Source organism: Gymnoscopelus microlampas, assembly GCF_963454915.1.
Source record: "Gymnoscopelus microlampas genome assembly, chromosome: 20".
Lineage (NCBI taxonomy): Eukaryota > Metazoa > Chordata > Actinopteri > Myctophiformes > Myctophidae > Gymnoscopelus > Gymnoscopelus microlampas.
The window spans coordinates 16,599,279-16,617,211 of record NC_139957.1 but is presented as its reverse complement, the minus strand read 5'-3'; the positions used below and the strand labels follow the sequence as shown (position 1 = coordinate 16,617,211).

The following is a 17,933-nucleotide window of genomic DNA, read 5'->3' as shown; positions in this document are numbered from 1 at the left end:
TACACCCTACTTTCAGCCAGGGAAGTTCCTGTGCCCTGAAAGTAGAAGTGGCATTATTCTTGTTAAATCTAAAGTTATTGTATATAATTAAGACGTGTTGGATAAGAAAATACTAGCTCTGAGAAGATAGGTTATTTCTTAGTATATTACTGCCGATGATTCCTTATAATTCTAAGCTCACAAAAAAATGCTTCATCCTGACTGAACCTGTGTGTAGGGAAGAAAGAGGGGGGGGGGGGGGAGTCTTTTGCACTCTGGTACCTCAGTTACATGCTCAATGTTCTGCAAACCAGAAATTAGTTCAATTCACAGTCAATTCAAAAGACAGATTTTCGAAAAAGAGAGAAAAAAAAATCTAAGAATTGGGAACCTTTTCTATTTAAAAAAATATATATGAACATATTAATCAAGTTAACAAGAGGACAAAATTATAACGTACTTAAGGAAGAAAATACTGGAGCATTGGCAAGATAGTTGTAGCCTCTAGCCTATTTGAATTATTGACTGAATTATTGCATTGACCTCATTTCTGTTGCTGCTTTTCTTTTTCTTTGTTCGCTGATTTGTGAGAAAAACGCCATATTACATAAAGCAAATATAAACATGGTACTTGTTACCAAATTAGTTCTTTTTTGTTTTGGCAGCCCTGTCATGGTTTTAACCTGCATTCAGCTGTAGTTGGTTGAACATTATCTATTGTTTAATCATTTGGGAGCGCTCTGTTACCTTCTGTTCACAGTTCGAGGGTGGGACAAGAAATGTTTTGACATGTTTGAAGCTCATAATGTTGTTTCCTAAATGGCTCTAAGTAATCCCAACAATGACATGACTAAAAAGGTACTTGTTATCACTGAAATAAAAGTGGCTTTTTGCACTGCCGACTATTTTCTTTTTCTATTGCCAACAGCCTTGCAATGCTTGGAAACAGCCACTAGATGGTAGTCAAAGTTTCAGTGAGCTCAACACATTCCCCACTGTATAACAAGAAAACAACCAACAGTCTGTACTGTAGGCTTCAACACTATTCATGTTGCAGTCATTTTAAGAAACTTTTGATTGGAGCATCAATGCAGATTTTAACGATTTCCTGTGTGGAAGTGTGATTAAGAGTGTGGGGAGGAGGATGCTTCAAAATGTACCACAGCATAGAGGCTTATGGAACGTAGCTGAGCATAGATGTATCTAGTTGTGCATTCTCAGACATTGCAAGAATGTCTGAATGCCTGGCCTGGCTGAAAGGAAATAAATCATATAATGAACTACTTTCATTGTTAACTAAACTGATTCTTCCAAAAGGCATAAGTTAATCCTAACACAAGGGCTTGAGAATAAAGATGAGACAATAACGGTATACTGTATTTGTCTGAGATATTTATAATGGTCCTGGTGGACTAATAGTCATTGTAAAATATAAGTACAGTGTTAGAAAAACATTTCACTTATCAGACCAGCTGATACACAAACTCAATCACTCGATCCTCATACCGTATAATCCCCAAAGCCTTTGCAAGAGGATAAAATAGATACTGCAGCGGGTAAACCGTTCATTTCCGAGACATCGTGCTTCATTCAGAATCCACTCTGTACAAGAGTTTTGAATTAACACTGAGGATTGTGTTGCATACAGTCCTGTAAAAAGCAGCAGTATTGTGTTTTTAATTGTGTGCTATCAATAATGTAAGAATAGGCAACAACATGATGCCTCAAGATGTATTTCAAGTAAGGACCTTATGACGGTCACTTGATTTAAAACCGATGTTATCATTTTGGAATGAAACGTATTTGGATGTATATGTATGTCACAGAGTGAAATACATACACACAGACACAACAAGCAGACAGCCTCTTTAGAATGGTTTCGCATTGCTTCACGACTCAACTAAAGAAATCCACTAAGGTTGCTGTTTACTTTCCTAAGTAGACTGAGCACAACTCCAGTGGTTTTAATAGGGTTATGCTTACTGCGATGAACACCTTGATTTAGTGTAAGGCATTTGCAGGACCACTTTGGTGTGTTGCCTCAATAGGGATATGAACGTTCATTTATTTCTGTGCATGTAAATGCTTAATGTGCACACTCCTTCGCCCAGACACTCATCATGCCCTCTTAGCTCTTGCAGAGCGTGCTTTCCTCTGCTGCTGTTGCTGGCTCTGGCGCTTGCGATTGATGGCCTTGGTGCTGACACGCAGCTTACGGAGCCTCAGGGCACGAAGACGCAACTGAAGGTCCTGAGGAACCTTCCCTCCTTTCGCCCTGATGTCCTTCAGCCTCTGCCTGGGCGTAAGGGTCAAGTTGAAGTCACAGATGGTGGGACGTGGATCCATGCCCACGCGGCAGCGCCGCATGGAGGGGAAGTAGCCCTCAGCCCACACCACCAACTTGTACTCTCCCGGGTTCAGCAGGCGCCAGTAGTCCCCGTCACCAGCTACAGAGATGACAGGCAGGGAATACAAATTATTGAGCTACAAGATTTAAAAACAAAACATAAGGAAGAACCTCCTTCAATGGGAACAAATCTGCAAAAATGCCCAACATCCCATTCATTAATCATTATGAATTATTTATGGCAGATGTATCTTTTATAATGCATCACAATTTCAATAGAACAAAGATGTCTACCTGATCTGATGTCATGGTCGTGGCCTTCAACCTTGATTATAGCATCTTCTATTCCTTCTTTGGTAATCTTGTCTCTCACCACACCCTTTATTCCTCTGTGAACCTAAGTGGAGAGTACATATTTGAACACCAAACACTTAAAGGTTTCATGACATTCAGTTTTACAACACATTAAAAGTATTCATCATGGTCCTTCAAACGTGTATTAAAGGTTTTAACTGAAGAAATCCACTCCAGTGATCCATGGCAGGATTTTTTCTCTCTGATTTCTAAAGCCTTTTCAACTGCAATGAAAAAAAAATCTTTGCCTGCGGGTGTCGCTGTTGAGGGATTTTGACTGTCAATCATCTCTGCTTCACCCCCCCCAAAGGAATGGATAGGGGAGGGGTGGAGAGGAGAGGGGGCGGGATTAATGAACTGTGACATCAAAGTCCAGGGGCCAATCACAGATTACTTTTCAGCCTAATTATTCAGAAAACCCCAGACCACAGAAAATCCATTGAATGTTCAAAGTTCAGTTTTTTTGGGTCTAATTAAGGTCATAAAACCCCCCCAAAAAACATAAAAAATAAAAAAAGTGAAAATGAATGTCATAGAACCTTTAAAGGACCACGTCACCCATTTTCAGCCGAACTTCATAGAGTATATTTGGTCCTCATTAATGCTCGTTATAAGATGACACCATTTCTGTCTACTCACTCTGTGTCTCAGAGGAGAACTGTGGACAGTTCAGAAACCTGCCTACCAATGACATCATTGGTAGGCAGGTTTTGTCATTTATAATCTCTGTCAGCACCACTGCCCTAAACAGTGTTGTTGTTGGTAACTTGATATTATTATTAATGCAAGAACAATGGCTTCTATTTCAGCATGCTAACTTTCCTTTCCTTCTAACTTTCTAATAGCTTGAAATCCCCAGCTTGTTATCCACTGGTAGGCAGGTTTCTGAAACAGACTCAGACACAGACTGAGAAGATTTAAATTGTCAAATAATATAAGAAAGAGGCAATAGTCGAAAATAGACGATCTACAAGTTGTAAATCTGCTATTTTCACAATATTTATCAGTGGAACCAAGTCAAACTAAATGTAAGGCCTCAACTCCTACATTCCAAGTGCTTGACAGAGTGGGGGGTCCCAGTTCAAATATGGTTATTTTGGGGGGTCCCCAGTTCAAATATGATTATTTTGGGGGGGGGGTCCCCAGTTCAAATATGATTATTTTGGGGGGTTGCAGCCTGAAAAGGTTGAGAACCACTGGGACAGTGTACCGACACAACTGACTGACCTGTTCCATATAAACCAGTAGAGACTCTTTGTTGTTCTCCCACTCGATGGGAAGCTCACTGACATGAGGGAACTTGTCACAGGACAGCTCCACTGTCACCTCAAAGCAGTTGGTGTGGAGGTAGCTGAAGTCATTCATACCTGCGGGACATATATACACTCAAGCGTCTGATTCATAATAGAAACACAGGGTCCAGACTTAGTGCGTCAAGCTTTGAAGAGGGTGAACGGTCCAGTTGTAAATATTGGTTTCGCTAGCACTCTTGTTTATATTAACCAGGAGACGAGTGTGGAGGAGAGTTCATTTAAGTTCATGAGCTCAGTAAAACAGTCTCTGATCTCAGTATATACATCTATATGTGTGTGTATATATATATATATATATATATATATATATATATGTAAGCTTGTTTTGCAGCTGCAGCCTAGCTGTGTACAGGGAACTTTTTACAGCCAAGTTGATGACAGACAAAAACGTTTTAACAGATGTCTGGAATTAGTTCATATCACACTCGTCCAAGACAAACAAACAAGTATTCTTCAGGGATGAACTTGATGAAGTACAGTACATGTTCCTTAATGAGTGAAGAACCAGCACAGTACATACAGTAATGCCCTCTAGTGACCCCCAATGGAATGAGTTGTTTCATTCCAAAATGAGATATCCATCATTTGAAAAAATACAAACATGACACACATTCGGACAAGGGTAAATTAAGCAACATTAAATCTCACTGTTGACTATGATGGAAATCTTTCTTTATAGGATGTAAACCCTTATGGGTTCATTTGTCAGGTCAAGTCAAGAGTTAACCCAGGCCGATTCAACAAATGCCTTCTAAATCAGAAAACCCCAGACCACAGAAAATCCATTGAATGTTCAAAGTTCAGTTTTTTTGGGTCTAATTAAGGTCATAAAACCCCCCCAAAAAACATAAAAAATAAAAAAAGTGAAAATGAATGTCATAGAACCTTTAAAGGACCACGTCACCCATTTTCAGCCGAACTTCATAGAGTATATTTGGTCCTCATTAATGCTCGTTATAAGATGACACCATTTCTGTCTACTCACTCTGTGTCTCAGAGGAGAACTGTGGACAGTTCAGAAACCTGCCTACCAATGACATCATTGGTAGGCAGGTTTTGTCATTTATAATCTCTGTCAGCACCACTGCCCTAAACAGTGTTGTTGTTGGTAACTTGATATTATTATTAATGCAAGAACAATGGCTTCTATTTCAGCATGCTAACTTTCCTTTCCTTCTAACTTTCTAATAGCTTGAAATCCCCAGCTTGTTATCCACTGGTAGGCAGGTTTCTGAAACAGACTCAGACACAGACTGAGAAGATTTAAATTGTCAAATAATATAAGAAACAGGCAATAGTCGAAAATACAGTACAAATACAGTAGTTCTCAAACTTTTTCGTGCCAAGGACCCACAAAATGATATGTATTTGGCCGCGGACCCCCCCAACTGAAAATGGTTTGTGCCAGGGACCCCCAGAAGAGAAGATTTGTGTTTTTCAAACACTTTCAAGATATTAAAAAAACGTTCAGGACGTCACTTTGTGCCACGCTGCGAGCTTGTATATCTGCTATTTTTGAAACTCACTGTTCTAAACCAATGTTCTAAATCCTAAGAGTTTTCTGAAAAACTGATGTTGGTATATATATAGCTGAAATCCAAAATGAAACAGATGCTTTCCCATGTTTTAATGGGTTAAATGAACCCTGAGGATTTGACTGTGTGCTGAGGTACTCACTCCCAGGGACAGTGTGCCAGGCTCCCCCGTTGATAATGTTGTGGTGTTGCTGGAAGTCTTCGTAGTGACAGTGGCGACGGTCAGGATTGGCCATCACCAAGTTGGTGGAGGCGTAGACAGTGGCGAGCCAGCGGAAGAAACCGTCATCGGACGTTGGGGTGTCTTCCTGGGGGATCCAGTCGCGGGTGCAGTCAAAGGGATAGGTGACCACCAACTCACCCCCATGGAGGTTAGCGCTGAGGACAAACGGGATGTTCTGCATCCAGTTGATGACTGCGCGGGTCTCAGGAGCAACCTGAGAAGAGGAAGGGTTAAACAGTATCAGTATCAGTATCAGCTTGAATGCAGTTTGTGAGGTTCTGAATGAGATTCCTGTCCTTGAAAAGAAAATCTCTTATGATTTCATAACGATAGAACTGGACTGCAACAGATGTTTGGTATTAAAGTTTGAACTCTTACTAAAGAATAGTTTATTGTTTCCCAGCTAAAAATAAAGCAGTTTCTTCAGCTCTGAATTGATTTCCTGTTCGAAACATCTGATATTGCTTGCATGCCACTGAGGGTAAGCACAGTCAGCACACATGATTTTAACATCTCAAGATGTCCTCGGATTCCCTGGAGAAAAAGAGATTTTTTTCCCCTGCATGAGCAGATTCATGAGCTGATTCATTGATTGTTAGTGCCTCGGGGTCTTAAGTAGGTACTAGGCAGTCACACTTCTACCACCCTCACCCTAAATACGGGAGCCCCCAGGGTTGTACTCCCTATACTGTACACCCACGAGCCACGTCTGTGTGGCCAGAAACAGCTAAAACACCATTGTAAAGTTTGCTGATGACACAGTGGTGGGCCCAATCTCAAATGACCGTCGGGAAGACCAAGGAGATGATCGCGTGTCTTAGGCAGACTCCTGGTCAACAGGGTACCAGTGCAAAGAAGGCGAGACACCGCCTGTACCGCTTCAGGCAGCTAAGGATATTCAAGGTCTCAGAGAAGGTCCTGCAATGATTCTACTCTACTGCCTTCCAGAGCATCCTGACAGGGGCCATCACTGTGTGATAAGGGAATAGCTCTTCCCAGGAAATGCGAGTGCTGCGGAAGGTGGTGTGGTCGGACTTTGACAGACAGAGTGGGGCCAAATGCTTTGCCCTTTCCCTCTTATAAAGTCGGAACTGAGCGTCCCTATTCTGGTCATAATAGTGCACATTCTGGGATAATAGGCAATCTACCAGCTCACAATGTGTAACGTTGTGAACTTGTAAATTGGCTATTTTCCGCAAGGTGATTTGGTGAAAAACGAAAATAGAAAGGGGACAATTTATAGGCGTGTGGTTAACCCCGGTCAATGACGTATATTGGGTTTAAGTGGTTAATAACTGACTTACCATGGCATCTTCTTTGGTGTAGTACTCTGGGATGGGGATGTAGTGGTTGCTGACTTTAGATTTGTCCACCGCCATCTCCTGAGCGTCCCACAGTATGTTGTTGAGGTCAGGGAAGTTGTGGTTCATATCAATCCCCTCAAAGCTGTACCGCCCATGGGCCCAGCCAGCCAGTTCTGAGCCCTACGGTCAATCGATCACACAAATCACAATCATGTTACATACCAACTTCAATTACTGCATACGAATTTGACTTGATGCCCTTGGTGCAGAGGCACATTGACAGTTTAAATAATTGTACAGTTCATGCATTGTGCAAAGACTAAAATATCAACATGTTACCTTGATGTTAACTTTTTTGTTACTAGTACTACTTCTCTGTACTTCTTTACCCTTACTTGTATATTTGTTTTTATCCCACTATGATGACTATAATTTTCCACAGGATTAATAAAGGTCTGTCTGTCTGTCTGTCTGTCTGTCTGTCTGTCTGTCTGTCTGTCTGTCTGTCTGTCTGTCTGTCTGATCTATAATCCAATCTATCAATAATACATTGGCATGCTTCGTTGCTGGCTCAGGACTGAATTCCCCCCACTTTGTCTCCCTTCCTCCACATGTTTTGAATGTTTTCACCATGAAAAAAAAAAAAAGTTTACTCCCCTCTCATTTTGTAAAAACATCTCTACTGTCCAACTCCTACTAAGTCTGTCTAATACCATACTCATTCATTATCTCCTTTGTGTACCATCTCATATGCTCCTTCGTAGCCATCAGGGTTCATAGAAGGCAGTAGGTGGATTCGTGTTTCAGTAACCAGGCGCACAATGCGCTGGTTGCCCCCTTTGTATTCCCGGCACATGTACTGCATGAGGTTGAGCAACAGCTCTCGGCCAAGAGCCTCATTCCCATGCATCCCTGCCACGTAGCGAAACTCTGGCTCACCTGCCAAGAGGGGCAATAGAAAGCCAGTTACAGGATGTCTTTGCTAGTGGTTATCAGGTACCATGTTAGAAAGGTGGCAACTAAACAGAAGGTTGCGATTTTATTTACTGTTCCTCTGAGGCAAAACAAAGAAGATCCCTGATTTCTGTACAGGGGTAGTGTTAATTTGATTAGACTATAAAGAGCTGAAGAGAAACAGAAGAATATCTTGATTTGCACTCCTGGGTGAGTCACTAGTCCAACATGCGGGCTCTGTTTGGATTGTACAAATTGTGGTTATTGGTCATGTCATGTGTTTTAACTGTAGCATAAAATTCCTTTAGACCACACCATCTTCAACTGAATTTGACCTGAAATTAATTTGCCTTGCTTGAATTGGTGCAGCCATACAAAAATAAAATTGCATGGTAATTCACTACTAATGAGACACACAAGTCACACAAAACAAGAAGCATCTGAAAGCCGGACTCTTTAGCTGTTGGCCGAAGACCAGGAGAACATTGGGAAAGCATTCAAAGTCTCAGATAAAGTTTTCAAGCCCTTGTGTATTGTGGCAAAAGCGTGAACTACAGCAACTTGCCAATGATTATAAATGGATAGGCCTAGCCTGAAGGCAGACATTCCTGAATATTGTCATATTATGGGCCAAGTAAAACAGAAAAAAGAAAGAAAAGAAAACTGCATTTTTTTTGCTAGGGACTAATAGAAAAACGCAAGAGTTTGATGATTCATCTTTGTTTGGTGTGCAAATGCAATGTAAACTCACATGCAATACACAGGTGCACATTAATGCAACCCAATTAAAGCAGATAGCATTATAATCCTTTGGTTAACAATCAGGTCCAGCCCTGCCTTAAGCTTAGACACTATGGTTAATATGATTTACCATCAGAGGAAAACTGTCAGCAGACAGATTCTAGAGACAATTCAGAACTCTCTGTAATTCAATAAGACTAGTGGACTCATAAAATATAGTCCTGTAAGAATCAAGACTCAATAACATGCCCATAAACACATAGGTCTTTTATTGATGAAACATTTCAGATGATGCGTAGAAATAGTGAGTCCAAACACTGCCATTGCCCATAAAAATTCTGCACCGGGACCTAATTATCCATGAAACCACTGTGAATGAGACTCAGCTGTTTGCACAAGAATAGCCTACATTCTCATTCTCTCAGATAGAAAAGTAAATCTAAAATGTGTTCATGTCTTTGAAGTTACCAAGAAGACTAGCTCTACTTCTATTTTCACTTTGGCACAAGTCCAGTGACCACAACTAGTAGCTACCGGACAGGACAGCCAAATTATGTGCATAATGCATTTTTACTCAGTTTAACAAAGGAACCTTTCTTGGTTTTGATCGTGAATACATAGTCTTGAACTATTGAATTTTAAACCATAATCTGTTTGTTTATGTGAGAGGCCTTTTCAACAGGACACTGCAGGGTTTCCTATCCGGTCCTGCTCTAGAGCTCAGGCTGTATAAACACAAGGGGAAGCTCAAGTGGGCCCCTAAACAGCCACTATCAGGTTAGCATGAAGAGAATGGAGGAAGCAGTTCATCCCAGAGGCTGTTGAACTTAAGGCAACCGCAACTTGACTGGATAACCACTGAAGCCATATTTTATACTTCTACTTCTACTACGCACAATGGTGTCACGTGGTGAAAATAGCCAATCTACAAGCTCACAACGCATCACATTGCAAGTGTTGTGAGCTTGTAGATCAGCTGTTCTTGCTATTTTTTAAAAATGTTCTAAGTTTTTGAATATGTTTTCCTATAATGCCCAAAATAGGGATACCATGTTGAAAGTGGATAATGTCATTGGCAATTTCTTTGCACACAGGGACATTTTACTGGGCAGAAAGTGCTATCGGTTTGCAAGGAAATCCCTCAAACATTTGTATTATGCAAATTGGGTATGGATACATTTGGAGTATAGGGAGCTAATAATTAATAATATAGGCTAATCCTTTCCTTTGCAATGGATAAGCATTAGTCATTATAAGTATTTATGGTTTTACTTGCTTGTACAAAATTGTTTTATGACATTTATTACAAACAACTTTGTAAAAAAAACTGACTTTTGACCTTCTCCTAAACTAATAATACTAAGTTTCAGCTTCAGTTTTTTTATGCCACCATTTCTATATTTTACATGGACTGTTTGTACTGTAAGTCATCTTTAGTCGTGTTTATTGCAGTGATCTTCCCTGAGTTTCCTATACATGGAAAAACTCCTGCAAACAGAAAACAAAATAAACACTTGAATCCATCTTACCAAGTTCATGCTTGCCAGGGTTATCTGAGATCTCCATAACGTAGAGTTTGAGTCCCATGTAGCTCTTCCCTATGCTGTAGATGCGGGTGATGTCAGGACACTCATCATTTACAGACTTCATAAGCTTCAAGTGAAAGGAGACAGAAACCCTGTCAGTGGGAGGGCTCATACGAAATGGTAAAGTCTTAGTTTTGTGGATCCCAGACAATGTCTTGAGCTTGCAACTTGAACTTTTTATTCAAATTTACTTCATTCATAAGGAAAATCTTATCTATCCATCCATCGAAATCTACAGCAGATGCAGATTTGTTCCGCAAATCTGCAAACTCTCAGGACTCTGAGTCAAAGCTTTGGCATTATCTTTATAGAGGCTAATGACAGTCTTTACGGTCAAAAACCATGTTACTCATCATGCATGTTTGGTCTGTGGTCTCTCTGTGATTGAAGAGGAACTGACTAACCTTTCGCATCTCTTTGTAGTTGTGATGCCTGAAGTCCAGATTGTCTTTTGATCCCCATTCGGTGTCTGAGTAGTACACATCATCTGGATCTATGAGGAAACATCTGTTCAATGGGATATCTTCAACATCTCTAAAACAGAGATAATCCAAATTTACAAAAGTGTTTTATTAGCCAAGGACTTCAATTACCAACTATATACTTCACCAACACATTATCAAATAAATACCAGAGCCCTGAAGTTGTATGTCTGAAACAAAAAAGTTTTAAAACTATACCAGGAACACGACAGCCAAGTATCTCAGCCCTGAGGCAGATGGTGCCATTAAAGTACCAGGTCTGAGGGTTGATGCGGATAAAACGGGCAACAGTGGGAACAGGGAGCAGTGCCAGCACTGGAGTCTCTGGGTCCTGGTTCCCTTTAAATACCTGCACAATGCAATGTTACATGAAACACTATGGCTATTGAACCAATTGAAACCTATAGTTTCCCTAATTTGGGGGGAACATTCTGCAAAAATTGCATATCTACAAGCTCACAACGTGCCGTGTTGTGAGCTTGTAGATCAGCTATTTTCAGCGAAGAGATTTGATGTTCAGCAGAGGGAAAAAAGGGGTGGACCAAATATAGAGCCCAGGTTGACCACGGTCAACTAACTAAGTATATAGTTTAGGTGGTTATCGGGAATATTAAATGTGAGATACAAAGAATATAGAAACTAAGCATAGTTGTTGCAAATAGTACAGTTGGAGGAATAGTTCAAAAAGCCAATAAGATAACTAATAGAATATATGTACATATAATAAAAAGGTATTAACACATACCGCCTCCTCTGTCCCATTCATACAGGTTTCCCAGTCCGTAGAGTCATTACTCAGCTGCACTTTGTATGTATGGACCCAATCCCAGCTGTAACCACACCAAGATGGCAGATGAAGTACAAGAAATTAAAACCTCTTTAAGCAATATAAATGCATGTTTTGTGATGGACTCTTTCCACTGACTCGCCTTTGATTGTACAGTACAGTACAGTACAGTACAGTACAGTGCAGTACAGTACAGTACAGTACAGTACAGTACTGCTTGTATAGGGTTGTAATAAGTAGTAGTCGAGTTCAATGACCTCAAATCACTAAATATATATTTTTACTATGCTTAAAATTAACAATAACAACCTTAACTAAATAATGAGCTATTTTCCTAAATGTTATATTGTGGAAATATTTATCCTCATTAAATTTGGTCAATGGGAAACCATTTGATCAACAAAAGACTTAAAGGTGGTGTAAGTGATATTTAGTTTTGTTAAAAGTGTTAAATAGCTCTATATTCCAATAAATAGCTACAGTATAGACTTGCAATAGAATTTGGAGCTTTAACTTTTTAACATTTTTCTTTCTTTTCTTTTAAGTTACCCATAATAATTGATCATTGGTAATTTTTCTCAATTCATATGAGCAGGTTTCACTTTTTTCAAATAGTGGATAACTCATTTTGGAATGAAACTGATATATACATATTGACCCTGATAGTACCTGACCTCCAGATGGAGTTCCTGCCCTGCAGGATGACTCCAGTGAACATGGTCAGGTAGATGGCGTCCAACTCCAGCCACTGGTTCCGATCTTTGTACTCTGCACACCAAGCCCCGTCATACAGGTCCCCATCTTCAATGCCTGACTAGAAATGCAAAGTAATGAGGGTTTTTTCTGCCATCTGGATTAAGTTAAATGTATATTATAATCTAGATTTCAAATGAACGGGTGCCTGGTGGTTCAGCCAGTTAGTGCATTTAGTACAAATCTGATTCCCGGTCTTGTATCGCATGTCTCTCCTCTCTCTGTCAATGGCTTCCTATCGCTCTCTACTATCTCAAGGGGTGTCTCAGGCTCTGCACTCTCCCTGTTTGCATCCTACCTGACAGGTCGCTCCTACCAGGTGATGCTGAGAGGGTCTGTGTCAGAACCGCACAGGCTCACTACTGGGGTTCCCCAAAGCTCGGTTCTGGGTCCTCTTCTTTCCTCTCTCTACACAACATCTCTTGGTGCCGTCATCCACTCCCATGGCTTTTCCTACCACTGCTATGCCGATGACACCCAGCTGATCTTCTCATTCCCCCCCCCTCTGACACATGCACAAGTGGAGGCACGCATTGCTGCTTGTCTAGCTGACATCTCGGAGTGGATGTCGACGAACCACCTGAAGCTCAACCTGGACAAGACCGAGCTGATGTTCCTCCCGGGGAAGGGCTGTCCGCACCGAGACATGGCCATCACCATTGATAATGCTGTGGTGACGTCAACTCGGACTGCGAAGAATCTGGGTGTGACCTTGGACGATCAACTGTCGTTCTCGGTAAACATTGCATCAGTGACACGGTCCTGCAGATTCCTCCTCTACAACATCAGGAGGATTCGCCCCTTCCTCACGGAGAAGGCAGCCCAGGTGCTCATCCAGGCTCTTGTCATCTCCCGCCTAGACTACTGCAACTCCCACCTTGCTGGTGCTCCGGCATCTGCCATCAGACCTCTGGAGCTTGTTCAGAAAGCTGCGGCTCGTCTGGTGTTCAACCGCCCCAAGTTCTCCCACACAACTATCCTTCTCCGCTCTCTACACTGGCTCCCCGTAGCGGCTTGCATTCAGTTTAAAACCCTGGTGCTAGCCTATAGGGCAGTGAAAGGAACAGCTCCTTCTTACCTCCGGGCTATGGTCGATGCTTACACCCCTGCCTGACCACTTCGGTCTGCCACCTCGGGGCGACTGATTGCCTCGTCACTCAAGGGTCCTTCTGGTCGATCTACACGCTGACAACTTTTTTCTGTTCTGGCCCCACAGTGGTGGAATGAACTTCCCATTGATGTCAGGACAGCAGAGTCACTGCCCATCTTTCGCCGCAGGCTGAAAACCCACCTCTTCAGGAAACACTACCCTTCCTCTTTGCCTGGCCTACTTGTTGTTAACTAGTTGTATGAACTCTTGTTTTATTGTTTAAATGGTTTTATTGGATCTTGTTTAGTCGATACACTTATTTGTTTTAGCTCTTGCTCATTTGATTTTGCTATTTTGTCTCATCTGTTTAAGAAAGTAGGTAGCTGATATACTGCACTTTTACCTTAGCGCTAGGTATACTCTTGGTTACTTGTTTTTGCAGAAAATGCACTTAAGACTTCTGGTGATTAGTAGTTTCGTTCCTTACCTATGATGAATGCACTTATTGTAAGTCGCTTTGGATAAAAGCGTCTGCTAAATGACTGTAATGTAATGTAATGTAATGTACTATCATATCTAGGAAATAAAGCATACGAATGCTGAAAAAAAGTAACTTAAAAATAATTTCAGATAAATGAAGATAACCACATAACTTTGTGGTGATTGACCAACGCATTGGGGCAGTGTTATGTGTTGATATGTGCTATAGTCTACAGTACAGTACAGTACCGTGACGTACCGTACCGTACAGTACAGTACAGTACAGTACAGTACAGTACAGTACAGTACAGTACAGTACAGTACAGTACAGTACAGTACAGTACAGTACAGTACAGTACAGATACAGTTATGTTCAGTAAGACAATGTATGTGAAGTAATGTGTTCCCAGACATGGCATAGTGGGTAACACCCCTGTCTTTGGAAACACATACTGTATGAACAATTTTGGTTTAGAGACTATTTCTCTCTTGTGCCTCTCCTCTGTCTCTCTCTCTATCTCTCTCTCTCTCTCTCTCTCTCTCTCTCTCTCTCTCTCTCTCTCTCTCTCTCTCTCTCTCTCTCTCTCTCTCTCGCACGCACACACACAACTTTCCTAGTATCCTGACTCCATCAAGGGGGTAAAAAAAAGGCAGTAGACCATGATTCTGAGAGAATGAGCTTAGACAAACCTGAATGTTTAGCCTGCCCCTATGAGGGCCCAGCCCTGTCCGTTGGAAGGAAGATGCCTGGAGCTGGCTGTCCTGAACCCGCAGGGACTCCAGGCCAAGTGGAGGACAGTCTGGAGAAGAATGAAAGCATTATCAGATACCATCTTCTGTGTTCTTCTGTATTTGTATGTCTTTCTGTACTTGTCTTATAGGGATGCAGATTTTACATTCAAGGAAAACTATTCTGGTCTGGCTGCTGAAGGGTTAAATACCATCATTTGGTTGTTCTGAGTAAGCAGCCTCACAGTCTGATGTAACATGAGGTCCCAGCACTAAATGTAGTATTGGACCATTATGTTCTCACTCCCCACAAAGTCGTAAGTATACTTAATACTACTGGGTGAGTTCCATGGAGGTTTTGAGGAAACCACAACGCCCCCCAACCCCCACAACCCCCACCTCACTCACTCTCTCTCTCCCTATGTTGGGAGTCAAGGAAAGTGGACCCGTGCAAAAGTATGGACAGTGTATGTATGTAATATGAGACACCACTGCTCAGACACGGGTCTGGAGAGTCAAGTCAAAGCATACTGTGGAGAACAAGAGCTACTAGTACAGCTGACAGGTTTTTATGGCGTTGAGATCAATAACAGGAGGCTAACTAACAAGATGAAAAACATGTTGTCACTTTCAATGAAGAAATTAGTTCAGTTGTATTCATTTGAAATAAAACTATTTTGGTACCTGGAAGGTGTAGTTTTAAGGGATTCGGCTTGCATTTGACATAATCACTAACTGGTGTAGCATGGCATGTGAAAATCCTCTTTCACACAATCTTTATAAATTGGTTCAATATGCTTTGAATCCAAGACAAATATGTATTTGTCGGTTGAGATACACCTGCACTGCACTGCCTTATACATTTCAAATATCACAGGCCAAGAAATGAATGCTTATATAGGCTACATGCATCACGTTTTTAATTCAGTAGGCTTAGGCTATCAGACAATTATGTATGTATGTATCGGTCTACTTTAAGAGATATTACATGAATATACTTTAAACTAATTGAATGTAGGTAATTGCTTTTATAATTGAGATAATTTCATGATCTAGTTTTCCCGCAAATGAAAACAAAAAATAGATGTGGGTGGGGTTAAAGGTCACATATTAGAGCTCTGATATTAACTACCCAGTGGTTTTGGTGCAGCCTCTGTCTTGCTTTCAGTAGTTTCGCCTTTCTCCTTATTTTTATGGGTTTCTTCAGCATCCTTTTCAGTATTTATCTTGACGGTTTGATGATCTCTGACAGTAGTGGTGAGCATCTCTGTCGCTGCTGTAGATGTCGATCTGGTCTCTTGATGTACAATGGAAGAGTTCACTGTGACAGAAACAGTCCAATCTGAAGTTGCAGCAGCTGTAGGTCTACTTGTGTTAAACGAATAGCGACCAGACGTAGCGTTAGTGATCAGTGCTCCTGTGTCGTCAAAACTCCTCAGAACAAGTATTGCAGTCCAAATGCACAAAAGCTTTTCCATCTTTCTCTTTGTTTGGTGCAGGCTGCTGCAGAAACGGTTCAACAGATGACAGACAGACAGACCCGAACCGCTGCATCCACCTCCCCAATCCCACCCCACCTCCCTCCCCTAATTCCTACAAAAACCGTAATCCATAAAAAACAAGCGCATGATTGTAGTTTACATGTGGTTTATATAGGCTTGAGGACTGCACGCGCACATCTTTCAGTCACTTCCCACGTCAAAGCCAGCATAAACGTTATCCACAAAAGGTTTTTATTTGTTAAATATTGCATTATTTATCAACCAACTTTTTCCCTGCACAAAGTCGTAAACCTATACATTTTCCATTCTTTGTCACTCAGTTCATTGAGTTAATTGTTGCATAGGCCTACACCATGGTGAACATTTAGTGAACAGTGAAATGTCTTTATTTGAGAAGGCTACCGCTACACTATTACAATGATTAAATATGTCATTCTTCTCTCATTGAGAAATTACAGTGTTTAGTGTGTGGAGAAATGAGTGTATAGCCTACTGTAGATGTCCAATTCTACATGGAATATAAATGTAATTCTAGCATTATGGCAAATTAAATTAAATTAAATTGGCAAAGCGAACTTTAACCACTGGAGAAATTAAACCTCTGATTGCATCATAACTCGTAAATCATAAAGCAACTTAATTGAGACCTAATTACCACAATATGTTTGACTTGGAGCCAATTATTTTGACCACTTAAACCCCATATGGTTGACCGGAGTCCCTCAGGGCTCTATTCTAGTGTATTTTATGTTTTCTGTTATTGAGGGGAAGGCTTTCGCAGAAATTAGCAGATCGACAAGCTCACAACGCTTCTATTTCCTGCGAAAGCCTTCCCCTCAATAAGGATGATGGGCTTTAAATAAAGGTGTAATAATAGCCCATATAATTCCTCTGTCTGCATCTTATACTGAGACAGCCAGGTGCATTGTTGTCATGGCTGATGTACTGTATTATTTGACTGCTGAAGAAAGAATAAATGATTCTGTCTGCCAATGTTTTGTTTAACATTCTCTGCTCCTGCCACACCCTGGCCATTCTCCCCTGGACATCAACTGCATCAGCAGCATGCACAATAAAAATCACACCCAGTGTGAGTAAGCGGTGCCTACTCTGTTTGATGAGTGTGTGCTGTCATTCAGTTGGTACAAATCTATTTGATGTGTGGGCGCGTGTTTTTACTCATTTTAACATCTTTTACGTATTTTTACTCATCTTAAGTATTTTTACTCATTTTAAGTATTTTTACTCAGTTTAAGTATTTTTACTCAAAAGTGTGTGTGTGTGTGTGTGTGTGTGTGTGTGTGTGTGTGTGTGTGTGTGTGTGTGTGTGTGTGTGTGTGTGTGTGTGTGTGCGCGCGTGTGTGTGTTGCACTCCTGTTTGTGTATAATTTGTGTAACTGGTTGCATCTTTGTGTTGCAATCAGCCGCAGCTGTTGAGGTCATGCTGAGGTCATGCTCAAACATACACACAGACAAAGTCAAATATAGAGCGGTTGGCACCGCTAAAAACCTACGTTTTGGTTCCATTTGTACACTCAGAGTCAAATGAACACTCAGGATTTTGTAGAGTGGTCTCCATTTGATTGTTTTGCTCTCACTGTACTCCTTGGACTTCTTCAACAGAACATCTTTGTAGTCCTGGAAACATTCCCTATGAAACACAAAGGGTGACTGTACTAACTCTTTTGAAAGGAGTACAACATCTGACAGCCAATGTAATATGGTTCTAAAAAGAGCCCCATATAAAAGAAGTCATAGAAATACATTTCTCTTT

The 17,933-nt window shown here is 41.0% G+C and overlaps 1 protein-coding gene across 2 annotated transcripts; it reads right to left on the bottom strand.

Moving 5' to 3' along the window:
- Positions 1-1,366: 1,366 nt before the first annotated feature.
- On the bottom strand, positions 1,367-16,177 carry LOC311035734 (putative carboxypeptidase X1). 2 transcript variants are annotated; one of them, XM_084044137.1, is made up of 13 exons: positions 15,790-16,177; positions 14,619-14,728; positions 12,280-12,419; positions 11,564-11,648; positions 11,017-11,167; positions 10,741-10,829; positions 10,280-10,403; positions 7,798-7,994; positions 7,056-7,235; positions 5,671-5,965; positions 3,908-4,047; positions 2,621-2,723; positions 1,367-2,426 (listed from the first exon to the last, which is right to left on the bottom strand). In XM_084044137.1, the coding sequence occupies exons 1-13, from the start codon at positions 16,133-16,135 to the stop codon at positions 2,098-2,100; spliced, it is 2,289 nt and encodes a 762-aa protein (XP_083900263.1). In that variant the 5' UTR covers positions 16,136-16,177; the 3' UTR covers positions 1,367-2,097. The 2 variants fall into 2 exon arrangements, with proteins under 2 accessions (XP_083900263.1, XP_083900264.1); XM_084044138.1 differs by lacking the exons at positions 14,619-14,728; positions 15,790-16,177 and having other exon boundaries at positions 12,275-12,384.
- Positions 16,178-17,933: the final 1,756 nt, after the last annotated feature.